The sequence below is a fragment of the Guillardia theta genome, assembly GCF_000315625.1.
Source record: "Guillardia theta CCMP2712 unplaced genomic scaffold GUITHscaffold_44, whole genome shotgun sequence".
NCBI classification, from domain to species: domain Eukaryota; class Cryptophyceae; order Pyrenomonadales; family Geminigeraceae; genus Guillardia; species Guillardia theta.
In genome coordinates this window covers 296,877-320,378 of record NW_005434630.1, presented here as the reverse complement: position 1 = coordinate 320,378, position 23,502 = coordinate 296,877, and the positions used below count along the sequence as shown (strand labels likewise).

At 52.3% G+C, this 23,502-nt stretch overlaps 13 protein-coding genes across 13 annotated transcripts; 5 read left to right on the top strand and 8 right to left on the bottom strand.

Annotated features, from left to right (window-relative positions):
* Positions 1 to 145: 145 nt before the first annotated feature.
* Positions 146 to 2,124, bottom strand: GUITHDRAFT_140239 (hypothetical protein; the record flags this gene model as incomplete). Its single annotated transcript, XM_005830721.1, has 14 exons — positions 146 to 163; positions 206 to 268; positions 483 to 550; positions 594 to 648; positions 769 to 840; positions 893 to 941; positions 1,011 to 1,062; positions 1,110 to 1,155; positions 1,201 to 1,367; positions 1,453 to 1,525; positions 1,574 to 1,616; positions 1,733 to 1,764; positions 1,811 to 1,936; positions 2,071 to 2,124. 14 exons carry the CDS (start codon positions 2,122 to 2,124, stop codon positions 146 to 148), a joined length of 918 nt encoding a protein of 305 aa, XP_005830778.1.
* A 91-nt stretch (positions 2,125 to 2,215) lies between these two features.
* GUITHDRAFT_110251 (hypothetical protein) lies at positions 2,216 to 3,147 on the top strand (the record flags this gene model as incomplete). The annotated part of the gene is made up of 6 exons (XM_005830720.1): positions 2,216 to 2,235; positions 2,533 to 2,615; positions 2,668 to 2,711; positions 2,776 to 2,880; positions 2,928 to 3,026; positions 3,076 to 3,147. The coding sequence occupies 6 exons, from the start codon at positions 2,216 to 2,218 to the stop codon at positions 3,145 to 3,147; spliced, it is 423 nt and encodes a 140-aa protein (XP_005830777.1).
* Positions 3,148 to 5,972: 2,825 nt separating this feature from the next.
* GUITHDRAFT_163756 (hypothetical protein) lies at positions 5,973 to 7,059 on the top strand (the record flags this gene model as incomplete). The annotated part of the gene is made up of 9 exons (XM_005830719.1): positions 5,973 to 6,093; positions 6,219 to 6,279; positions 6,352 to 6,424; positions 6,477 to 6,526; positions 6,570 to 6,640; positions 6,697 to 6,775; positions 6,827 to 6,873; positions 6,922 to 6,985; positions 7,037 to 7,059. Coding segments are annotated over exons 1-9 (573 nt in total), but the record flags the coding sequence as incomplete, so codon positions are not given.
* A 518-nt stretch (positions 7,060 to 7,577) lies between these two features.
* On the bottom strand, positions 7,578 to 8,750 carry GUITHDRAFT_110248 (hypothetical protein; the record flags this gene model as incomplete). Its single annotated transcript, XM_005830718.1, has 12 exons — positions 7,578 to 7,590; positions 7,630 to 7,688; positions 7,737 to 7,841; positions 7,893 to 7,949; positions 8,002 to 8,048; positions 8,093 to 8,126; positions 8,178 to 8,238; positions 8,299 to 8,343; positions 8,391 to 8,452; positions 8,499 to 8,558; positions 8,608 to 8,646; positions 8,715 to 8,750. 12 exons carry the CDS (start codon positions 8,748 to 8,750, stop codon positions 7,578 to 7,580), a joined length of 618 nt encoding a protein of 205 aa, XP_005830775.1.
* A 717-nt stretch (positions 8,751 to 9,467) lies between these two features.
* On the top strand, positions 9,468 to 10,607 carry GUITHDRAFT_72753 (hypothetical protein; the record flags this gene model as incomplete). The annotated part of the gene is made up of 4 exons (XM_005830717.1): positions 9,468 to 9,673; positions 9,733 to 9,878; positions 9,921 to 10,065; positions 10,109 to 10,607. The coding sequence occupies 4 exons, from the start codon at positions 9,468 to 9,470 to the stop codon at positions 10,605 to 10,607; spliced, it is 996 nt and encodes a 331-aa protein (XP_005830774.1).
* A 318-nt stretch (positions 10,608 to 10,925) lies between these two features.
* GUITHDRAFT_110246 (hypothetical protein) lies at positions 10,926 to 11,796 on the bottom strand (the record flags this gene model as incomplete). The annotated part of the gene is made up of 4 exons (XM_005830716.1): positions 10,926 to 10,950; positions 11,004 to 11,057; positions 11,110 to 11,238; positions 11,300 to 11,796. The coding sequence occupies 4 exons, from the start codon at positions 11,794 to 11,796 to the stop codon at positions 10,926 to 10,928; spliced, it is 705 nt and encodes a 234-aa protein (XP_005830773.1).
* Positions 11,797 to 12,812: 1,016 nt separating this feature from the next.
* On the bottom strand, positions 12,813 to 13,757 carry GUITHDRAFT_110245 (hypothetical protein; the record flags this gene model as incomplete). Its single annotated transcript, XM_005830715.1, has 6 exons — positions 12,813 to 12,876; positions 12,937 to 13,064; positions 13,113 to 13,237; positions 13,300 to 13,382; positions 13,426 to 13,515; positions 13,573 to 13,757. The coding sequence occupies 6 exons, from the start codon at positions 13,755 to 13,757 to the stop codon at positions 12,813 to 12,815; spliced, it is 675 nt and encodes a 224-aa protein (XP_005830772.1).
* Positions 13,758 to 14,359: 602 nt separating this feature from the next.
* GUITHDRAFT_52824 (hypothetical protein) lies at positions 14,360 to 14,858 on the bottom strand (the record flags this gene model as incomplete). The annotated part of the gene is made up of 5 exons (XM_005830714.1): positions 14,360 to 14,425; positions 14,476 to 14,544; positions 14,588 to 14,638; positions 14,693 to 14,743; positions 14,790 to 14,858. Coding segments are annotated over 5 exons (306 nt in total), but the record flags the coding sequence as incomplete, so codon positions are not given.
* Positions 14,859 to 17,142: 2,284 nt separating this feature from the next.
* On the top strand, positions 17,143 to 17,643 carry GUITHDRAFT_72724 (hypothetical protein; the record flags this gene model as incomplete). Its single annotated transcript, XM_005830713.1, has 1 exon — positions 17,143 to 17,643. The coding sequence occupies one exon, from the start codon at positions 17,143 to 17,145 to the stop codon at positions 17,641 to 17,643; it is 501 nt and encodes a 166-aa protein (XP_005830770.1).
* A 1,083-nt stretch (positions 17,644 to 18,726) lies between these two features.
* On the top strand, positions 18,727 to 19,901 carry GUITHDRAFT_140231 (hypothetical protein; the record flags this gene model as incomplete). The annotated part of the gene is made up of 6 exons (XM_005830712.1): positions 18,727 to 18,772; positions 18,891 to 18,929; positions 18,984 to 19,096; positions 19,160 to 19,255; positions 19,307 to 19,373; positions 19,864 to 19,901. The coding sequence occupies 6 exons, from the start codon at positions 18,727 to 18,729 to the stop codon at positions 19,899 to 19,901; spliced, it is 399 nt and encodes a 132-aa protein (XP_005830769.1).
* Positions 19,902 to 20,084: 183 nt separating this feature from the next.
* On the bottom strand, positions 20,085 to 20,585 carry GUITHDRAFT_58448 (hypothetical protein; the record flags this gene model as incomplete). The annotated part of the gene is made up of 1 exon (XM_005830711.1): positions 20,085 to 20,585. A coding segment is annotated over one exon (501 nt), but the record flags the coding sequence as incomplete, so codon positions are not given.
* Positions 20,586 to 21,146: 561 nt separating this feature from the next.
* On the bottom strand, positions 21,147 to 21,749 carry GUITHDRAFT_62407 (hypothetical protein; the record flags this gene model as incomplete). Its single annotated transcript, XM_005830710.1, has 1 exon — positions 21,147 to 21,749. A coding segment is annotated over one exon (603 nt), but the record flags the coding sequence as incomplete, so codon positions are not given.
* A 630-nt stretch (positions 21,750 to 22,379) lies between these two features.
* GUITHDRAFT_153171 (hypothetical protein) lies at positions 22,380 to 23,379 on the bottom strand (the record flags this gene model as incomplete). Its single annotated transcript, XM_005830709.1, has 1 exon — positions 22,380 to 23,379. The coding sequence occupies exon 1, from the start codon at positions 23,100 to 23,102 to the stop codon at positions 22,380 to 22,382; it is 723 nt and encodes a 240-aa protein (XP_005830766.1). The 5' UTR covers positions 23,103 to 23,379.
* Between the last annotated feature and the right edge of the window lie 123 nt (positions 23,380 to 23,502).

The following is a 23,502-nucleotide window of genomic DNA, read 5'->3' as shown; positions in this document are numbered from 1 at the left end:
ACAACTTTCTCCCGATTTCAACTTTCCCCTTACCCACTTTCGTCCCTCGCTCTCTTCTTCTCTGCCCTTCTCTGCCCTCGGTCCTCCCTCGCGCCCTCCTTCACTCCCTCCCTCCTCGCTGCCCTCTTTGCTGCCCTCACCCCATTCACTGCCATAGAGAAACCTGCTGGACTGTGAGCTGGAGCAGGTTCGCACAAACTCTGACCGTCCCATCCACCGACGCGGACAGCAGGTAAGTATCCGACGGATGGTATGCGAGCGAGCAAACCTGCATGTCTCGTCAGACAACGTATCATACCATATCATATCAGATCAGATCAGATCAGATCAGATCAGATCAGATCCCTCGAGGAGGCACAGACAACAACTTGACACATCAACATATCTCGGCACTTTGAAACATCACACTATCACACCTTCTCACACCTCAACTCTCTCAACATTCCACATGCAAAACGTCTTCAGATCTTCATGGAACTTACAACGTTGCTGTGCCCTGACAACTTGTGCACTTCCTTGCCACTCACAAGATCCCAGAAGAAGATGTCCCCTGCACCTTTTGTCACGGAACAGCACCCTCCTGACCTCCTCACCTTTCTCCGAACCGCAGACGACATGGGAATCTCCTCTTGTCATACAAGCCTCCACCTGTACACGTGTGACTGTGGCTCTCACCACAACAACTGGTTGTTCAGCATGCTTGCGCTTCAAACTCTCAGACGTCAAGGAACAAAAACTTCCAACCATGTCAACGCGTACACATCTCACCTTGTACGAATCATTCTTGTGCCCAGTGTAAGTGTTGAGCAATTCCCCGTTCGACTTGTCGAAGAGACGAACCTGGAGCGAGGAGTGGTGAGGGGAGGGGCTGGATAGTAGCGACAACTATCACCTTGTTGTCCATACAAGTACACAGAACACAATTCCCATCGTAGGTGAACCTGCAGACAAGTCAACACGGAGGGCCATCAACTACACCTCAACGTATCGTCTTCTCTCCACGAGCTCACCTCACGCACGTCACCGCCTCCCCCACACAGTCCGAGATCATCTCCCCATGACCTGCCGGCAGTCACAGAGTTGCAGACCCGCTGCTGCTCCTCGCTCACGAATGTCGTAGATCCTGATCCATCCATCGACGCACCCCGTGCATATCTCAACTTTCTTTCAGAGTCGAGCGGGGCAGGGCTCCTGACGTACCTCATGCTCCCGCACAGCAAGCGATGTCACACTGTCCGTGAAGTCCGACATAGTCTGAATCGCATCCAGGGATCGAGATCTGCCATGAGAATTACGCTCAGAGAGGAAACGCCGGAGCTTCCGGACGTGCCTGCAATCGTAAATCCTCACTGTCTTGTCGTAACTCGCTGAGATCAACACAGAGGATTCTTCGCCTGTTGAGGAGAAAATGGTGAGATTCAGCGAATACATTCAGACATTGTGCACAGTCACCCGCAAACGAGACTGCATTCACTTTCAGCTCATGTCCTCGGAACTTTCGGATGATGTTTCCACTTGCTACATCCTTGTATCTTTGTCAAAACAACCAACCGCAGGATCTTGATTCACACACCCAATAGAACACCATCTTGTCGCCACCGCAGGAAGCCAATCGACTGCGAACCATCTCAGCATGATGAGGATCCTCCCTCCCTCCCTCCCTCTCCCTCTCCCTCTCCCTCTCCCTCTCCCTCTCCCTCTCCCTCTCTGTATCTCGCTCTCTCTCTCTCACCTGTTGTCATCGGCTACTGCAACGTCGTACACCTGCATGCATCTTCAGCCTCTACATCCCAGTCGTCCGACCGGCCACCTCATGCCCGTGCCCGAGGTATGACTTGATGCACGCTTCCTTATAAGGATTCCAGAGCTTAAGGACGCGATCTTGACCACACGTCAAGCAATACGCGCCATCCTTGTTGAAGCGAACGGCCAACACCTACAGCACGAGTAAGAACAAAACCTGCATGCCCGCATGATCGGCCGCGCTTGAATCTCTTCCATCACAGTGAGCAGCATGGACTTGAGATACGATATGGAATTATCTCTCTCGCTCCTTATCCTCTCCCTCACCCCTCCAACGTGCGCCTTCATCGTCGCTTTCCTTCCCGCCGGCAGCTCCGCCATGACGATTACTAGCTGTCGAGCCGAGCGCTGCCCGTAAATCCTTTGATGTAACGGAGTGTGTAACCGTCCTCACTTGCGAAGAGGCGACAAGATGCCGAGAAAAATGCAGAGGTGAGAGAGATAAAGGAGAGAAGGAGAAGATGAAGGTGAAGGTGAAGGAGAGAAGGAGAAGATGAAGGAGAAGGTGAAGGAGAGAAGGGGGAGAGGGAGAGGAGGGGGAGAGGGATGAGGGAGGACGAGGAAGAGAAAGGGGGAGGAGGATGGAGGTCAGGGTGGGAGAAGGGAAGTTGAGAGGATGGGGGGCAGGGGGAGAAGGGAAGTTTCCCCTGGTTGTGACATCACTTTACTCTTCTTTTGAATTCTCAACAAGTGAGGGCAATGATAACAACCCTGACGTGATTGCTGCAGTATGCATGTATTCGCTGCTTGTGTTATCGGCTTGATGTGTACTAGTTTGTACTTGATACACAGACATTTGCCAAGGCACTCTGGTAGAACTTGATCTTCAAAGAACAATCTTGAAATTGACTTGAATGTTTGCAGAATTCCTTCAGCAAGTCCAGCCCCACCTTCATTTCACTCTGCAGGTGCTGTGCATGTTCATGATGTTTGACCATCGCGCCCATCTTACATGGAGCAATCTTTGAGCAGAACCAGGCGATGATGCTAGGAAGTCAAGACTTCAATCCCATCATGTCGATCCCAACCCAGGGGCTCTTCCTCGCGCCCAGAGCGCGGTCGCTTGCCATGGGAAAGGTGCAAGAGATCAGGAGGGAAGGGTCTGTACTCAACGTTTATGCCAGGTCTGCCTCGACAGCTGCTATGATCAGTTCTTGGTATGCACGAGTGGTCTTGGGTACAGAGCCAGCCGGTACCACGGCAATCCGATCAATGGCAATACGGTAAAGGGAGTAGTGCTGTGAGGAGTGGGTAGGTGATGCTTGACTCCAGGCGGATGTGATTCGTGAGAAGTTCCCATACTGCCAGCACATTTATCAAGACTACTGTAAACCACAATGTTAATGCTGTACATCATGTCGAGGAGAGAGGTGGGAATGTTGCAAGGTTTCTCAGGAAAGTGTTTAACCTGGCTTGCGAATTGTTTATCTAAGACGAGAGCCGTATAGTCATGTTGGTACATTTTATGAAGTATCTTCCTATTATGACAAGTGAGTCGCACCCCCTGACTTGCGGACTTCCTGTCCCTCAGTTGTGAGGAGGAGAAATCGAAGAGCTACAACAGAATGCATGGAGCAGAATAGATTGAGAAACATGAGCGATTTCTGACATGTCTCTTTTAATTATTCGGTGAGATTTTGTACACGGCTGGATTGAACTTTGAGCTGGAATTTCGAGATTATACCCAAAAGTCTTGCAGTCTGCGAGATGCATCAGCAGAGTAGCAACGGGAAGGCAGATCGATGGTTTAGACAGTGAACAGAGGTGAGGAGGTAGAAAAGAAGTGACTTGCATCCTTACATCTTCGGCTTCTTCCTCCACCTCTCGTACAGATGCAACGAGGTGATTCTCATGCAACTTGAGCTGTTTCTCTGCGTCCTGCCGATCAATCTAGTCAGAACTACAAGAACCAGGCATGAAAACTTGTTACTGCTAGCTGCTGCCTAGCCTCGTTCAGAGAGTTCAGCAAGTTCACGTTCTCTCTCCTGCATTCCTACACATCCTCCTCGTCAGAGAGCATATCGCTCAGAACAGCCTGACCGTGAGCTGGAGGTTCAAGTTTTCATTTGCCTCCTTCGCTCGCTGTATTTCGGACTCCAATACGAGAATTCTTTGCTGACAAGTTGTCAGGTCCGCCTTCAAACTTCTAACTTGCAGGTCGTTGCTTTGGAGGATCTAACAGAGTCGTTACACATCTAGCAAGAACAGAAGGTGGGAATCCCACAGTTTCTATTTCTTTTCTTTTCATTGAGAGTTCTTGGTCCTTGGAAACATTCAAATCTTCTGCATATTCCGCTCTGCGTACTTTAGTGACAGAAGGCCATTGCTGTTGCGTACCGTCGCATCAGGTCGAGATTCTCATGATGCAATCTTTCTTTCATGTTCTCCAATTCCGCGTTCAGCTTGTCAATACTCTACTCAAAAATAATCACACAACTTGACAGATTCCTTCGCAGCACCTTCTTCTGAAATTCGATTGTTGCTTGGCGAACTTGCAGCTCCGAGTTGAGATCTTGCACGTTGGACATCAACTCTTTGATCTTCTCATTCGACTTGCTCTCTTGCTGCAAACAGCACATGATCATCACAAGTTTGACGCCTCGAAACAAGCAGGTCATTTCACCTCCTTCAGCTCGGCCACCCGCAGTTGCGATCCCGCAACAGCCTCTGAGAAAGTCTCTTCAATCTCTCTCAGTTGTTTCGCCCTCAGGCTGCTTGATTTCTCGATCTCATCGGTATAAAGATTCTTGCGTTTGAAAATCACCACAACATACTCCACCTCTTCCGATGCTCACCTGTAATCGCTTTATCTCCACTTGATTCTCTCGGTTCCTTTCATCAGCAGCTTGCTTCTCTAGCGTGAGTCGTTCGAGCTCTTGTTTCAACCTCGTCATCTCATTCATGATGTTCTCGGATGGCCCCATATTCTTCTTCCTCTCCTTCTCTATGATATCCTGCAACTCCTTGTTGGTCTTCATGGCACTTGCGACTGAGAACAGATCGTCACATGGCCTCGTCTGCAACATGTAACTTGCATGCGCAGCGCTCACCTTCATTCCTTAATGTCAGGCATTCCTTCTCCAGTCCCGTGCAGGCTAACTCGATCTCTTCCTGCAATTTCTCCCTTTCGTCCTTCTGCTGCTCGATGTCCTCCTCAAGTCTCTTGATGTACTGCAAGATCCTGCTCTACGTCAGATCCTTCTTTTACACAGGAACTCCTCCCACCTTCGTTGATCGACCTCCTCCAATCTTCTTCCAACCTGTCATACCAATCCTGTGATCCTGAGTTTGCAACTCGAACTAACCTGAAGGGCCGAAAGAACAAAGTTCTTGGACGAGGCGAAGGAAGTGATCTCATTGGGGATCGGCTTCCTTGCAACATTCAGCTTCTGAGTGCTCTCTTCAACATTCCGAAGATCTAAGATACCTACGGCATTCTTGTTCAAACTTTGAGCCGCCAAAGGGAGCGAGCCTCTTGCAGATCAGGTAGCTTGAACATGTCCTCCTCCTCCTCCTCCTCCTCCTCCTCCTCCTCCTCCTCCTCACCTTCATGTCTTCTGAGCTCCGATGCTGCGTTCCGAGCCATGATGATGAGCACTGGAGCACTGACCCTTGTACCTACCCGTGACTTCCATTCAAATGCATAAACATACCCCTCCAAATTCCTGTTGATAGCACCGGTACTTTGAACATCCCCACCCCCTTGTGTAACTTTTCAAAATGGGATCATTTGACGGCTCAACCGTTTGCCGCAGGCCGGCCCGCCCCCGCAATCACTGATCATCCGAGTCGGATTGAATGCCACGGTCACGCCGGTAGTACTCAGCCGCCGGCCCGGCCGGCCGCGGCCGCGGCAGACTCGGCGGCCCGGTTGAGCTGAGAGGCAAGTTTCATTGAATGTGCTGCACGGGCCCATTGAGTGGCAATCCGATGATGGCCGCGGGCAGTTCAAAGAGTCACTGCCGCGGAACGCCCGGTCACCCGGGTTACCAGGCCCGGTCACTGATCCGATTGACTTGGGCTGGGGAGGTCTGGGGCGGGTTTCCTACACACGGTTTGCCAGCCTCAGTTGCCAGTCTGTTGCCCTTTACTCAAAGTTAAGTTAAAAATCAGTACGAGGACAATCAGGAGCACTCTTCACTGTATTCCTGAGGCCGGCTCGGTTTCGTCTGACCCGGAATGCCATGCCGGTAGCGACGAGGGGTACGGGAGGGAGGACATGGCGAGGAGCCGCAGGAGGAGTCGCTGGGTGGACGATCATGGCATCGATGACATTGGGGGCAACAGGAGGTGAAAGATCAACTCTACCACCACTGCCTCCTCCAGTCCTACTCGTCTTCCTGCCCTCGTCATTAGTCCTCGTCCTCGTCCTTGCAACCAATCGTCGAGTTCATGCTAATGTCCTTTCCCCAAAGGTTACGCCGACTGGTGGCTGCGTGTTGTCGTGATACCTCAGTTGAAGATGCGTGAGGCAAGGTAGCGATGCTTTCAGCTGAGATCGGATGCCTTCCTGTTTGTCTTCTCTCGCGTGATCGGCTGATATTCCAGCTGCCTCGTCCTCGGAAGTCTCTTGCAGACTTGGCCAACAAAAGATGAATCGCCAGTTCTATCACAAGCGCAGGTTCGACCTGCTCCCTCCTGACTCGCGACTCACGTTGGGCAACTGCAACCAGATCGACATATACGTCTTCCCTTCATCAGCAGCTTGCCTTGCTCAGTACAGGTGACCCTGAAAGCGCGTTGGTTGAATCTGATTGACCTGTTAGGAACACGAGCGATCATTGCGAGCAGTTCCACGGGAAAGCATACATGACGTTCGAGGGGAACCCTTCGTTCGGTGCGCTCCTCTTCATTTCAAAACAACCCTTTGACAAAGACTGTTGGTTTCTTTAGCGAGCAAGCACAAGTTCTTGCAGCAGTATGCGCATCCGGGCTCTTTCTTCGGGTGTTTCTACTCCGAAGACCGGGAGAGGTTGTGTGACATGTTCCTGCTGGGGAGCAACGAGCTGAGAAGGGTCTTTAGGGTGATCTTCGAGCGGTCCTTCAGCTGGGTGCAGATGATGCTCTTAGGCAAGACGCAAGACCCTCTCAGTGCTTCGTGATGTGAATGTTTTCCAGCTCTTGGCCTGACTGTGGGGATGCTGTGCCTGATAATGGCGGTACGGCAGCTCGTCGTCCTGAGGTTGGAGGCAACGTTGGCATGCTGGATCTGTTGTGAACCTTCCATGAACAGCAAAGTCTTGACGGAGAATCGAGAAAGAGCACCTGAAGGTCCTGACTGCAAGGAGTTTCTCTCTTGCATGTACTTGCTGTTGACACTGTTGTCCTCCTTGTCTCAGATGTCACAGCACACACGCCCCTCCGCTTCGAGATGCTGGCAGGTCAGTCGCAAGGGCTGCCTTGAGTGTGCTGTGATGCTGGGAGCAGAGAAGGAGAGTGGACCCTCCAACCCCTTCATGTTCCAGTCGCCCACGGATGCCCACGATGTCGGATGGAGCGAAGAAAACGAGGAGTGAGTTGAAGGTGTAAGCTGGACGATGTTGAGATTGTGTTGGTGCAGGGGACGAAGGCTGGCGGAACATTACAACGTCGATATCAGACGCGCTCCGCCGCCTCCAACGCTAGTGGACAGACAAAGGGAGGGAGAGGGAGAAGGGTCTGAAACACCGGCCATATAATCTAGTTTGTAATGTAGAAAGTTCACAACTCGGTCGTCTCCCTCACAGGTTCTCCTCACTTCAGGAACTTGGTTGCACCCGTCTGAACTTTGCGCTTCACTTGAGAGGCCTGTTGACACATGTCATCATCAGCTCAGAGTTGTCAGACCTTGAGCTCTTTTCCTGCTTCAGCTTGGTATCTGCCTTGACTCCCTCGAACTTGTACACCTTCGCCTCTGTCAGAGCCCGCAGGTTCCTATCTCTCAACGCCCTCACCTGCATGAGACCGAGGAGGGCAGAGAAGGCGAGGACGAGGACGAGGCCAGGAGTGAGGTAAGGCTCGATGTACTTTGATAAGGCTGAATCCAGCGCTTGCGGGACCTGACAAGGCACTTGGTCAGTCCCAGAACATGAAAGATTGCAACCGCCGACCTGCTGCTTGGTAGCAATGAGATAGGCGTCGACAGCGACGCATAGGCCGCAGAACACCTGTCATACGAACAAGTTAGCGTCCTGTCATCTCCACACAGAGGAAACTCACCCATATGCCTCCGGAGACCAGGACTCCGTTGAGCAAGGTTCGTTCGGCTGCCATCCAGTGAGTTCCCTCAGAGCTCCCTTGAACAACTCACCTGCAAACAGAACCTTTGGATCTACTCTCCTCAGCTGAGGGAAAGTGTTAGATCGAGGAGGTACTCTAACACCTCCCCCTCCTACTTCTTCAGTTCCAGGAAGCGACGCTTGTCGCTGCTGCCCAGCCTTGCGGACTCTTTCCTCCCTGCATCGCACAGTGAACAGCAACAAGCAGCTCCTCGTTCAAGTCTGAAGGATGCACTACTTGCTTCTCAAGGCAGCTTGTCTCATCTCCTCCAACGCCAGAGCCCTGGCGTATGACGGTGAGCAGCGTCGAAACATCCTCCTTGTCCTCACCCTCGGGAAGGAGCTTCTTCAGTGTCCGTGGATGCCGGGGAGGAAGCGATCTGTGCAGATGCCTGGCAGCAACGGAGTCATCACAATCTCTCGCTAGTCAGGGCCCACCGCATCCATCATCTCCTCCCTCGCCATCTTCGTGGGTTTCCCCTTCTTGCCCAACTTTTTCTTGCATGGTAACGTTAAGACGCTGGCAGGAGAGGGAGGGAGGGATCACCATCTGCCGCCTCTGCTCTCTGTTCATCGGAGCAGATCCCTGAGAGAAGCACGAACGAGAGCATGTCAGCCTCCTCCCTGAAGCAGGAGAGTCTGCCTCCTCCCCACCTCGTCTTGCTCGAAGTCATCGTCATCGAGCTGCATCCTAACGGTCAAGCACGTCTCCCTCCTTCGGGACAATCCCATGTGAGCCTGAAGGCGTGCAGGAGCACAGCTGAGAAGAGGTGTCAGGTAGCGAGGGAGAGCGTGAAGGAGAGATGCCTCTGAAGCCGAGCCGGCAGCGATGGCGCGAGGAAGCAGGATACAGTTTCGAGATGCAGGAGGGCTGCAAAGGTCGCGATGAGCAAGAAGAACATTCGAAGCAACCAGCTGATCATGATACGTGACACGAGCAAGCGGACATGTGGCACTACAGAACATGCAAACGACCTGCCATGGCGCAAAGTGGGGCTAACCACGAAGTCGGGGCCCTGGGCCTTGTCGTCAGGACGAGGAAGGCAAGAGCAACTTGCGAGAGGGAGGAAGAAGGAGAAGGGAGACGAGGACGAGGCTGAAAGAGAGCAGGAGAGGTAACAGCAGGAAGGAGGTCCAGGAAAGGTAGAAAGCCATGCTATACCGCTGTTGCCTTGAGCCGGCCGCCATGGAATGTGGTGGACTATTTTACTCAACTATACCGTCGCAATGGTGGTCAAGGGGCGATAAATAGGAGCCGGGGGAGGGAGGGACGAGACGGTGAAGGGCGGAACGAGCGAGGACGAGGAGCGGAAGCAGAGACAGAGAGTGGGAAGGGAGGAAGGAGTGACGGGAGTCAGTGGGGAGGAAGGAGAGGCAGAGATTGGGAAGGGAGGAAAGAAGAGGATGATGAAGAATCCTGCAAGGGTCCAAAGGGCTCGACCAGCCGACGACAACCGGGACAAGGCCGTCCACAATCTGTGGAAAGGATGCTCAACTAGAAAAGATGAGAAGCAAGCCAAGATAGCAGAGACCCGGTGTCATCCTGCGAAGGACAGTGGATATACCCGTGCAGGGAAGGGAGATCCGATATGCGTGTTCTTCGCCCAGGGGAGGTTGACATGTGATCCCTGCAATGCGTATCCTCCTCTAACGTCCTACTCCTGACTGTCAGGTGCGACAAAGGTCCGAATTGTGATTACTGGCACAGGATCCCCAACAAGGAGGATGAGGACATGTTGGGAGCCGCTATGGACGTGTTTGGGAGGGACAGGTTCGCAAGTTCAAGGGAGGACATGGGGGGCGTTGGGTCGTTTTCAAGTACTTTACGACGCCCTATCCTTGGCTCCTGACTTTGCACAGGGGAGAATAGAACGCTCTACGTTGGACGTGTCAACACGAACAGAGAGGATGCGGAGAAAATCGTCCACGCCCAATTCTCAGAGTTTGGTCAGATCGAGAGCGTGAGAGTCCTGGCAGGGCGGAATTGCGCTTTTGTCAAGTACAGGTGAAGGGACCCGTATGCTCCTCCTCGTGATGAAGGACTTCAGGCTGAGAGCAGCGGCGGAGTTCGCGAAGGAAGCCATGGCGTTTCAATCCATATTCCCTGGAGATCCAGCATGCAACTTACGATGGGCCACAGAGGATCCGAACCCAGGAGCAAGACGAGCGGAGATGGACCGTGTCCAGAGACAGGCTGCGGAGCATCTCATGGTCCAGTCAGCGAGCTCAAACTTCAAGTACTTAGAGTGTTGGCAGGACAAGGGCGTCTGCCTTTCCGACGCGCCCTACAACTACCCGAGCAACTACAATCTCCCTATCAAGCGTCCTTACGGTGCTCTGAGTAGCGTCGGTGCATCCAAGAACACTTGTATCGACGAGTATCCAGACACGAATCAGCAGTTTGCTCAGGGAAACAGCAGCGTTGGAGGTGAAGGCGAATGGATTACATACATCACTCCGGACGGAATCCCTTACTATCACAACTCAGTCACCCAGCAAACAAGCTGGCAGGTTATTATGGTCGGTTATTTGATCTGTCAGAACTGATTGTTTTCTTTGTTTCCAGCTTCCTGAGGGTGCAGTTCTTGCTCAAACTTCCGAGGGCCAAGACGGAGGATCCGGTCACGTCGGAGCTTCATCGCTAAATCCAGACGACAAGGCTGAGAAAGAACCCGCGGGGCTAGATCTGTTGTTCTCATACGGGGACGAGAGTGACAAGGAAGAGGAATGAACTTTGAATTCTTGAGAAGAGCAAATTTCTTCTCTATCGTGTATTCTGCTTATTCCGCAAAGTTCTGCGCTCGTCCTCTCATCATGCATTGAACCCCGGGGGTCCTGGGCTGCCCGGAGGTCCGGTGCCTCCTTTCATTCCGGTTGGACCGCGATCGCCCTGTGATTACACACGAGGCTTATCCTAGGGAAACTTTGCCCCTCTCGACTTACCCCGACTCCTGTCGGTCCACGTGGTCCTCGAGCACCTTGCGGCCCCGGCGGTCCCTATCAAGGACAGTGACAAGGCAACAAGGCCAAGACTGCAGGAGCTTCTCACCATCTCTCCTTGAGGACCAGGAGGTCCCGGGAGTCCGTCGAATCCTGGTGGTCCAGGCTGACCGTTGATTCCGTTCCTTCCAGGAGCTCCTGGTCTCCCTGGCGGTCCTCGTGACCCAGGACGTCCAGGCTGCGGGGAATCGAGAGATCAGAGGCAAATCGATCGGAGCATGCAGCATGTTTGAATGAACCTGTCCTCTTTCGCCTTCAGGACCCGGGGGACCCTCAAGTCCGGGGGGTCCAGCCTGTCCCACGTCACCTCGATTGCCCTTTGCCCCTGTCCTGCTTTGTTGATGAGCAAGATAGCAGCGAAACTCTTTGTTACTCGCCTTCCTCTCGGGCCTTGGATCCCATCCTTGCCAGGGTATCCTCTCGGCCCTGGATATCCAGGGAGTCCTACAGGGCCTGTGGGCCCTTTATTTCCCATCTTGCCAGGAGGGCCAGTCGGTCCCCTGTCTCCTCGCGGCATGAGAGCAATGTTCACTTTTCTATGAGCATGCGTCTTGAAGTCCGCTTCGATGTTGTAGAAGTCATGTCGAATGCTCTTCACTTTCTTCAACATCTTGTTCACTGGATTGGACAGGACGAGTGAGCGCGTTGCGAACGAAGTAACAAGAAGCTCACCAGCGCCTTCAAGTGACACTGAGCTGAACTGACCGGGAGAAGAGCTTGTGCCAGCATCATTCATCGATCCCAGGCTTGGAAGTTGCTGCCATGCATAAAATTTCACGCCTCTTTCAAACCTGGCAACCATGAACGCACCTGCGCAGCCTCACTGTCGATGCCATTCAGGAGTTCTGCTCTATCCATTGGCCGCATGGTTACAATCAAGACCCCCACTATCAATCCGCAGGCCATCGCCGCCACCACCCCTCCCATCCCAGCCCGCTCCCTCTGCATGATGGGTGTCTCTTCGCGATCGACAAACCCTTCCCCTATCACCCTTACCCCTCCATTGGACCCCTGGTTTCACCCGCTCACCTTCACCCACCCCATACTTTAATGCTGATTATAGGTTCAAGGGAGGGGTGAAAGAAGGTTCAGGCCAACACTACCGGTTTGGGAAATGGCATGCAGTGGTGAGGGGGAGGGGTTGGGGTACCACAAGAAGCCTGGCCAATAGAGTCTGGTAGCAACATGTCAACACCAAGAAAACAATCAGGTGAAAACCTCACACAAGGATCATGTCATAATGAAGACTCCGAAGAGAAGGAGAATGAGACGGTCTCCGAATGGTGATCGTATGAAAGCACATTACATCTTGACGAGGCATACGGCTGCATCCAAGAAGACAAGGATTGCATCCCAAGGTTTGCGATCACAGGCAGCTGAGCCGTCTCATGTCTTGCTTGCTGGTCAACATATCTTGGTTTGACAAGATGGGTATGATTAAGTTTCTCAGGTAAAAGTCATTTGAAAATAAGCATTTGGTCTCGTAGTTGTCAATACAAATGCCATTGTGCTCAATTCTTTCAGCACCACAAAACACACCAAATGCTTCGGTGACTGGAGGAAAGTCTTTCAAAATCTCGATTTGATTGTCAACAAAAAGATAACTTGTTGAGCAGTCAGAAAAAGTCTGCAATAAGTCAGCATGAGACGAATTGTCCCCAATCATGTTGAACTTTATTCAAAGGGAAATTTGGTTATAAAACAATTTCAGAAACGTGCTGTAAACTGTGTGAATTTGGCCTACAAAAGCCATTAATGTTTCTTCCCCTTTCTCTTGTCTCGCTTTGTTTTCGGCAGCTTCTCCTTTTTGAGATGCCTGCACCGAAATGATCAAATCCATCGTCGAGAAATGTTACAAGAAATAAAAGACACTCACCTCTTCCGCCCTTTTCCTTCCTGCTTCTTCTTCTTTGAGATTGGTTTGTTGTCTTGCATGGGCAATGCAGGAAGACTCGAAGTTGCCACAGACTCGCTATGCAGCTGCTCCAAATCCATCTCCTTCACCTTACCACCAAAGTTTACCCCATCATGTTTCAAATACTAGCAAATTACCTCCACCGTGATTGCGTTTGCCTTTCCACCAAAACCAAACTCATAGTGATTGTTTTCTGCCCTTACCTCCTCCTCTCTATCAGACTCAGATTCACTATCGTCGATATCGTCACTATCATTATCCCCTGAGGAAAAACAAAGGCAAAATCACAAAACACATACGACAAATGTCAGACTGAAACAGTACCCCCGTTCATCATGTTTTTCATTTCATTTGAGCGTCTTTCATATGCATCGAGCATATCGCGCATTTTCTCTCTCTTCTCCTTCCTAAATTACAATCACATGCAAGCAAGAAAAAGATTTGATATACCTTTTCGCGGCCTTTTCTTTGTCAACTATCGATTTTTTCGCTGTCTCTCGCCTTTGCTCCTTTCTCTTGCGAAATCCAGTAACAAAAGTCCTGCAGGACAAAGAGGAACAGTCAGGGAAGCTCCCACCAGACGAGAAAGCTTCCTACTTGCGACTCTGAGGATTGAACACGATCTCCTTCACAGATCCAGGCTTCTGAGACCTTGCCCATGGTATGTAGTGTCCCTTCTGCACTTTGTCTGCTTCTGAGACGAGCTTTCCGAATCTCTTGTTCCCCCTGTTCTTCTCTATCGTCTTCTTAGGGCTCATCATCCTTCCTTGTTCTTTCGCCATGGCACGTGAAGTACGACAGTAATCTATCCGTGAGTATCCGTGAGTATCCGTGAACCCGGCGGCGGATCAGACCTTGGCCCACACTGTGACAGCCACGAGCTTGGGCCCGGGGCCGCCGGGCGCTCCGAGTGACATCGGACTGCTATCGCCGGATCACTGGCACATGGAGTTTCAGTGACCAGGCGACGCGACTGACCCGGCCCGGTGACCCGCTGAGCCGCTCGGAGAGTCACGCGGCGAAGTTCGAAGGCTCCGAGCCATTTACTAGCTAACTAGTTATCTCTAAGATGATCAGAGCAACGGCCTCAACCTAAAGCGAGCAACGTAGTCCGTGACCTGCACACAAGGCTCTCAGCAACGTCGCTTGTTTGCAGTCAGCATGTACCATTCTGCTCAAGAAAGCGTTGCATCCCTCAATCCAGGACTATGAGGAACATAGTCACTACCATGTACAGCAAATTTCATCCCCTACTTCGGTGGATCCTCCATGACAGAGGATCGGTACCGGCCAGTGCGCAGCTTCAACGATCAACCGGTCACCCTGAAAGAACCATTGCCTTGTTATAAAACAGCATCGTTGCACACAAGAAGTGAGTTGCCTGGTTCAATGGTTGCCGCTGTCGGCCATCGAATGATACCCAAGCAGGAGCGCGAGCGACAGCCGTGAGCTGCAGCAGAGTCAGAGGCATCGCTCACTTGAGTCTGCAGGGCACTGGACCTGCAGCTTGAGGACGCTGTTGCTGGGCAAGATGATCGGACGGAACGACAACGAATGAGGATTCAAAGGCTGCGAACGTGCTTGAGCGTTTGAAGGAGGGGGGTCAAATGACCGTGAAGAGGATGCAGGGAACTCCAGGATGCACCATGGCGCCACCAGCGGCCTGCAGTCGCAGCAGCTGGTAAGATGACGGTGAAGTCATAGTCAACCACAGTACCTGATTGTAGGCAGTGGAGCCAGTTGGAGTCGCTATGATGAGACCATCCCCCTTTTCGGCTCACTTCAGGGAGGACGTCAACATGAAGCGGGCTCACCTGGACGAGAGTAATGAGCTTGCCGTTGCAATAGCATTCTACGCTAGTCAAGAACGGAGAGGGGCCCCTGACGTTGTCACGGTCAGGCATCCGCCAGAACAAGGACAGGATGACCTGTCCAAGACCATGTCGTTGAGTGCATAGTAGATGAACTCCTGTTCAACAATCAGTTCCATCCTGCGAGGCCCAAGTCCTCACTTGTTTTCGAGCTGCTATGTACATCGTACACTTGAGCCTGACTCTCAGGCCGAGATGAAGGTTGTCACCCTGCCTTTGGAATCAATGTACGACGATACTCTTATACTCCAATACAGTCAAGATCTTATCCAAGACTTCGATGGCCTCTGAATGAGGAGTTCTCGTGATCATCCCCTGCGTTTGCAGATCGTCCAGTCAACCTAGCTTCACCTTCACAATTTTGCTTCCTACCTGAGCATCGAGCCACAGCGGGAGGACCGGAGGAACCTGACGAGGCGAGAGAGGTCAACATAACATGAGCGACCCATGCACAGGGTCTGGAGAGCTTTTGTTGATTACCGGGCCGTCAAACAGTGCGGAAGTAGCGATCACAGACCCATCGTTTCCTTGGAGCAAGGGTCATGAGTTCATTGCACTTGAGTTCTCCGATCGAGTACCGACAGCAATGCAAAAGTCAACTCGAGATAGCCTCTTCTGCATCTTCTTTCGCTGCTCTTCTTGCTTCTTCTCAACGTTCAATTTGGCCATTCCATCATCATTGTCCACCTGCAGATTGGTCAGATGTGCTCTTTGCAAGTAATGCCAAAGGAGGTATTCACCCCGAAACAAAGGAACACAGCTGACTTACATCTTCTTCATCAAAGTCTTCGTCGCAGGCCATCAAGTAGGACAAGTGAGGCAGTTCTCGCTTTATGCGACCCTGAGTGAAGATCTTAGAGGACACGGAGAAGAGTGGGCTTCGGCACCTCCACAAAGATAGACAACCGGAGCTGCTCAGAGCAGTGTCTGCAAATCCTTTCCAAAGCAAGTACACATTTCTGAGGTTACCAAATTTCAGTGAGTACAAATCACTTCCTTGTGCAGACTACATGATCAAGCCGCTTCACGTTCTCCCCGTCTACAGTTCTCCAAGCTGCTCCACAATATCACAGACATTTAACATGCTCTGAGAATGAGTTTCTCATCACCATCGCTCTTTTCAACAATGAGGACCGTCCGCGGTCTCTCAACCCCTGGTGAAGATGACAGTGTCACCATTTGGCTTCGAAGGGCTTTCAAACAACATTTCATGAGCATGAGATTAATGGTCTCCCGATTCTCGATGGCCTGGGGATCAAATCAACCCCGATCTTTCACGGGAGCTCTCGAACCTTGTTCACCCCGATAAACGTTGTCTCCTCTCCCACTGTGCCGCTCTTACTTGGACCTGATCGCCATCAGCGTTTCTACCTCAACCCCCCCACCACTTTCAACCAGTTCGGAAGTCATCCCGTTCGAACGAGTCAGCCTGCATGACGTTCACCAGTCAAAGGCAGAGGGGATGCAAGAGGAGGCTTCAGGAGCCCGGAGGTCTAAGACCTACCTCTTCATTGAGATCTATTTCTGATGATTCTTTCTGGCGAAGAGAGGAGGAGCTACACGAGAAACTCTTTCAGCCCTTGCAATCCGTCGGAAGGTCCGACACTCACAATTGAAGCTGCTCCATGACACGAAGCAAAGCTTCTCCCGCTGCGCCTCGTTAGCTGCCAGCCCACCATGGGCAGTGCATGCTGGCACCTTCAATCTCCAGTGTCCCCTCGCTGGCTTTCGAAGTTCTTTTGAAGGCCACGCAGCCATCTTTGGAATACTTGGGAAAGCAGGTCAGTCAAACTCTTCGAGTTCCATTGCAGTTACCGAGGTCTGGATACCCTGCTCCGCCGCGATTTCAAAGGGAATTCTCGACATATTCCTGCCAGCTCTCTCTCCCTCTCCTCCCTCTCCTCTCCTCTTCTCTCTCTCCTCTCTCCCTCTCCTCTCTCCCTCTCCTTCCTCTCCTCTCTCCCTCTCCTCTCTCTCCTCTCTCCCTCTCCTCCCTCTCTCCCTCTCCTCACTGGGGCTCTGCGACAAACTGAGCGCTCATTGCCATGTTCTCATCCCCCTTCTTCCAACCTGTACATCCAGGGCACGATCACCGGGTGGGAGCTGACCGGCCGCGCAGTGTCCTGACCGGGTGGGTACCTCTGGTATGAGGGGGATGAGTTCGGTCTCTCAAGAAACCTTGGGCATGTCGACTGCCGGGTGCGGAAGGGAAAGGTCGCACAAAAGGAGGAGGAGGGCGAGCTCAGATGAGGAGGGAGAAGAGCGAGGGGAGGAGAGAGAAAAGGATGAGAGAACGATGGAGGGACGAAAGACGAGGAATCTGTGCGAGCACGGGCGGCTCCGATCGCAATGCAAGGACTGCGGGGGAGGGGGCATATGCGAGCACGGGCGGCTCCGATCGCAATGCAAGGACTGCGGGGGAGGGGGCATATGCGAGCACGGGCGGCTCCGATCGCAATGCAAGGACTGCGGGGGAGGGGGCATATGCGAGCACGGGCGGCGGCGCTCGCAATGCAAGGACTGCGGGGGAAGGAGCATATGCGAGCACGGGAGGCAGCGATCGGGATGCAAGGACTGCGGGGGAGGGGGCATATGCGAGCACGGGCGGCGGCGATCGCAATGCAAGGACTGCGGGGGAGGGAGCATATGCGAGCACGGGCGGCAGCGATTGCAATGCAAGGACTGCGGGGGAGGGAGCATATGCGAGCACGGGCGGCAGCGATCGGGATGCAAGGACTGCGGGGGAAGGAGCATATGCGAGCACGGGCGGCGGCGATCGCAATGCAAGGACTCGTGACTGAGAGCTGTGCTCGATATGCAGGCACTTGAAATCCTTCCGGAAGTGCAAACTTCGGTAGCTACACCGTAGCCAGGAGACCCCCTCCTCTTCCTTGACGCTTACCACCACCCAGAATGACTTCAACAAGCTGATCAGTGACTTGAAGCGTCCTTCTTGGAGCACAACGTTGAGTTCTCCTCACTCTACTGTCAGTGTTCAGTGTCGGCTCGTTCAGACTGCATGTCAGTCACACTGGTAGAGCATTGGCAGCTTGTTGAACATCCCAAGCCCCCCTCCCCACCTCCCCCAAAGTGTCCGAGTTCCGAAAATTTTCAAAAGGGAAATAGTAGTTTAGAATACCCTACAAGAAATGTTTTGTATGCTTGACAGAGCAAAATTACCCTTACAAAAGTGGGGATTTAGGGGGGTCATGGGGGTGTCTAAACTTGGTCGAAAATTTCTCCGTCAGGGGTATAAAATTTGAGAGATTGAATCCAATTCTAAAGGTGGGGTGCTGTTTTACGAAATTTTGCCTCCAAACAGGGTGGGGTCCTTTGTCCACAACGTAATTTCTTGTTATGGCAGAAAAGGTTACGGCAGAGGAGGGAAACAAATGCGAATCCAGGCAGTTGCAGGAGTATGAAATCGGGGAGAAAGATAGAGAGATAGAAAGTTTAGGAGAGATGCTGCAGAAGCTACGGCCTGAAGTGAGATGATAACCTTCTAGCTAGGCACCCGCTGGGTTGCCAATGCAAATCGATCGATGGCGAGCCTTCGTTACGGGCAATGTTCACTCCATGAGTTGAAATCTAACAGCCTGCAGTGTTTGCCTGCTGATATTGCATTTCCTTGGATGTTTGATTTGACTTTACTGGGCGCATTGCCGTCTCGTCCACACAATATCGTAGACTTTCGTGAAAAGTCAAAACATGTCTCCTCATCTCAATATGCTTAAAAGAACATCACACAGTTGGAGAGTGATATCCTCGTTCTGTCGGTGATAGTTTTAAGAGAGTGAGCAGCATCGGATGTGTGACGACCCTATGGAGTTGTGTATCCCTACATACACATCCTATGATACATGATCCTCTCGATGTAAACATGGGACACTCCGATCAGTTTTTGCTTGTAAGCGCAACATGTGCAGGTGAACTGGTCCACATAATTGCATCCGAAAATAGTGAAAGTTTGAAGTGCCCACCTTTGATCTCTAGCTCAGCTAACAATGAGCTTCCCTTGGTTCGACTGCTGCGACTGCCGAACAGGGAAGAAGGGATATCCGCCAGATGGCCTTGGCAACTTAGGTAGGAAGCAGCTGCACTCTGAGCGAAGCTATGAATGATATCTTTCCTTCTCAGGCGCTGACAAGCTTTGCGGAGTTGGGATCACTTTCGTCGAGGACACCAACGGAGCGCTCTACGTGAAGAACCTTGTTCCCGACGGATCTGCAGCACGATCAGGACAGATTCAGGTAGAGACTGATTGAACATGGAATTGTGTACTTGCGAAGTATCACTGACTTGATAACAATCAGATAGGAGATGTTCTGTTCGAGGTGAACGGCACAAATGTTTACTGTGAGAAGCCAGAGGCCATTGGGAACCTGCTGTTGGGCACTGAAGGGTCGCCGGTATGTGTGCAGGGGAGCGGAGGTTTTCTTGATCCTTACGGTGTGGCTCAGGTTGAGCTTGTTTTCAAAAGAGCATCGACAGGAAGTCTTCATCGTGTGACTCTTTACAGGACTTCAGGTAGTTTGAATCATTGAGTTTCGACAACACACTCAAAGTTTTTCCGCAGCGGCAACATCTCCTGCAGCTCAAGCACAGGTAATTTCTATTCGACAAGCTGTGATTCAACAATCCAGTTGACTCTTGACCCTGACCTTTTTTTGCCTTTGCTTCTCTCCAGGGGGCAAGTTTACAGAAAGGCAACGGGTTTTCTTCACCTGCAAAGCGACTATAACTGCTTGCGACTGGCGCATGTTTGGCTAGAGCCAGGACGGTCTTGTTCGACCGTGAAAGGAGCAGATTTACCTGTAAATTCCTTATTTAGCTGTTAAATGAAACTGAATGATTAGCTTCAAGCAGCGAATCAGCATTTTACTTGCGCTGCTTGACACCATCTGACTGCTGCGGGGCACATCGGAGTCGAGCACCGAGCAGCATCTAGTCTACAAGATCCTTCTGTGTACTGTGCTACGCGGAATAGATTCCTCGTCTTCTTCTACACCTCCCGCAGGTTCAGCCATTCCTGTGGACGATATGACCTTGGACTAAGATAGTCAAACAAGGATCCGCGACGTCTTCAAGCGTTCAGCAAAAAAGTTGGCAAATTCTGAAACGACTACTTCTTCCCGAAAAATCTCATGCTGTTGTGTCTCTACAGCCTTACAATCTCATCCGTTTACTCATTATTTCTTCTTCCTCCTCCTCTCCATCGTTACTTCCGCTCATCTCAAGATTCTCCATAGCCCAGCGTCCTTGCCGCTGCACCCCTTGATGTGATGCGTGTGCCTTCATGCAGGCTCTCACAGCTTCGTCTCCTCCAGCTTCCGCGATCCTCGACTTGTTTCCAGGGTTCAGGGCCAACCATCGAAGTGCTCCACAGCCCGTCTCTTGTACTCCAGCGTGACTTGGATGCCTTCTCATCCCAGCGAGCAACGTTTGGATCCCTCCTGCCTCTCCGATACGTGCGGTGCCCTGCTCTTCCATGGCCAGGATCCCTAGCAGTCCATTACCCTGCTCTTGAACCCTTTCATCCCCACCGTGCCTGCTCATTCCGGCGATGATGACCTCTATGCCTCCCTGCTCAAGTATCTTGGTCTTGTACTCCGTTTGAAGGGAGAAGTTCCTCAAAGCAAGGCACCCTTGCTCCTGCACTTCAGCAACACCAAGGAGACTCCTCATGCCATGGATCACCGCACCGATGCCTCCCAACCCTGCGATCGACTTGACGTTCTCTTGTGCCCTTGCGCTCAGTCTCAGGATCTGACTTCCCATGGACTGAATCCCACCGTTCGATCCCCAAAGTCGCATGCTTTCTATCACTTGCGCGATCGCTCCCGATCTACTCATCTCCTTGTACTGTGCCTGCAGTGTTTTCTTTTCCGCCGCAGGTTTCTTCAACCAATCGCCCACAGCCAAATCCTTGCCATCAGTCATCGACAACAAGATCCTTATAATTTCTTCATGCACTGATTCGCTCTTGTTCCGATGCAGGAATTGTGCTAGCCTCTCCCAGTCCTTCCTCCTCTCTGCCTCGAGCAGCTCGAACTTGATGTCTCTCACCAGCTCTCGACTATCCACCTCACTGCCTACGGGCACAGCAGCAGAGTCACTAAAATTCACTCTGCCCTTCCGCAGAGAGCACAAATCTTGGTTTGCATTCAAACTGACGACCAACATGGCTGCTGAAGGTCTGAGGGACTGATCCTCTGAGATACAACAGAGCACAAGTCTGCGCATGATATCGTCCCCCTCCTTCTGTTGGAGATATTGCTCACGCAAGTCCTGGCGAGTAGGAGGCTTCTCGCCGGTTACTATGTTCATGAACACGAGCCCCAACGAGTAAACATCTGATGCTGACGTCGACGCTCCTCCCCTCTTCTTCTCCGGCGACATCCAGTCGATGGTGCCTGCTAACCTGGTGCTGCTCCTCGACGGGAGGATAGAGTCCTTTTCCTTGGACAGCCCAAAGTCAATATACTTCGGCGAACCCCGTCGGTCCATCATGATATTCTGCGGTTTGATATCCCTATGAACTATCCTCACTGAGTGCAGAAATGCGAGGCCTTCGGCAAGTTCCATCGCAATGCACAGTGCTCGCTCTCGTCGCTCCTCTGCTCCCAACGTCTGCATGCCAACCAGAAAGCCTTCCAAGGACTCCGGCAGCAGTTCAGTGACCATCATGTAAGAAGCATCTCCGTGGTGGTCGACCGTGACGGCCCCGACAAACTCTACCACATTTCTATGGTACATCTTGTGCAGGTTGTTCGCCTCCCTCATGAAGGCTGCGCGAAGTCGCTCGTCCCTCTGAAAGCAGTCGGAGTCGTGCGGCTCTTTTACTGCTACATCCCTGCCCTTGTACGTGGCACGGAACACAACACCGAAGCCACCCGATCCTAGAGTGTGCTTTGGCTTCCCACGATGATTCGTATCAAATTGAAGATCAGAGAACTCAATCAACCAAGGAAAACTGTGAACTTCTCCTTCATCTGCTTCACCCAAGGAACTTTGTATGACGCTGTCAAGATCTCCACATAATCCCTTGAGAAGTTTGTCGAGGCCAGCATCTTCCAGCAGAGAGCGCTTCAAATTTTTGATAGCTCTAAAGAGTTCGACCTTCTTTCCTTCCAACTGTGCTTTGAGCTTCAGAGCTTCCCGATTCACGGGATCGGAAGACAAGTCAAAACATTCGACATCACGATCACCAGCATCGGCGACGAATGTACAAAGGGATTTCAGCATGATGTCCATGTTAGCAAGAGCCTCCTCTAGATCTTCCTGGTGACAAGCACAACAGCTCTTCTGTGCATGATCTAGCATCTCGGAAACCAGAGTTTGTACCATGTTTACCAGACCAATCACGGATTCCTTGCCAGCTACAATGTGGCACGCCTCCTGATGGAGGCGCTGAAGGGATGAGCGGGCCATGTCAAGGATCAGGCTCGCCATGGAGGCTCTTCGCATTCAAACCTGATCCGCGTCTCTCTCTGCCCTCGCCAGCATGGTTCTACCTACCGCCGCATCGTGCAGTCATCCGATAGCAAGACCCATACGAGAGCGATACTGCCGAAACAGGCGAGCACGCAAACGATGAAAGCCAGGGTCCCCATACACCGCCTCCTGAGCGCATCCATCCCACTCCGCTGTCAGCGTAGCTCCATGGTGATCCGCCAGGTACCAGAGAAACCGCAAAGCGTCAGCATGAAGAAGACCATCCGTACCTGCAGTGAAGGGAAGAAAGGCCTTCGGCGGGTGATGGGTGCCATAACTTGCGCGATGATCGGAAATCTTCTGTTGGGCGGGGCCGGAGAGCGCAGAAAGTCCGACGGGGCTGCCGCTGCTGTTGTAGGGATGTGTCATCGTGAAGTCCAGAACCAGCCCATTCCAGGTGTGGGTGGAGAGGCCAGGGAGCCAAAGGTCGCCCATGTGTCGGTTGGTGGGGCCATGCTGAGGGACGAGGGTCCGGGTGTGTCGCAGTCCCTGTTGATGGAGCTTCGTGACGATACCAGCCTCCACACAAATGTCGCGAAGAACCACAGTACACTGCTCATGTGCAGTGGTCCAGAGAGCAGCGCGATGACGACAGTTGGCCAAATGAGAGACACTGCTTCCCGCCGATGGATCCAGAGCTGTAGCACAACGATCACAGGTGGGAGGCAGCCTAGCCGGGGGTAGCCCATGCAGGAAGCGATCGACACCTCGTGCGAGGTGGATGGGACACTGGTTAGAAGGGTGAACGTTGGTGGCCTCCATCAAAGAGTATTGCAAGCGCCGCTGTGGGTTCTGAGTCTTCCGAAGGAGGGGCTCCAGGGGGAAAGGGGAAGAAGGCTGACTCGCTGACTCGGGGGGATAGAGCTCCACAGTATAGCTGCCATGAGCCCGGAGGAGCCTTCAGCTGCCTGCACCTGAGACAATTGCGCCCGCCGCTCAAGATGAGGGGGAAAAGTCTGCATCAACCGTCCAGTGACTGAGCGCTGGGGGGGGAGAAAAGGAGGTCCGCCCGCGAGCTGAAAGAGCGCTGGAGATGATAGAAGAACAGTCCTCAGCTGTTTCGGAAGGCGCAACCGGGCCCGCCCGGCGGTTATTTTGATTAACTACCACCGTTATCGGTTATGGACGGTTATTGCGAGGATGGGTAGCTGGCAGGATGCCG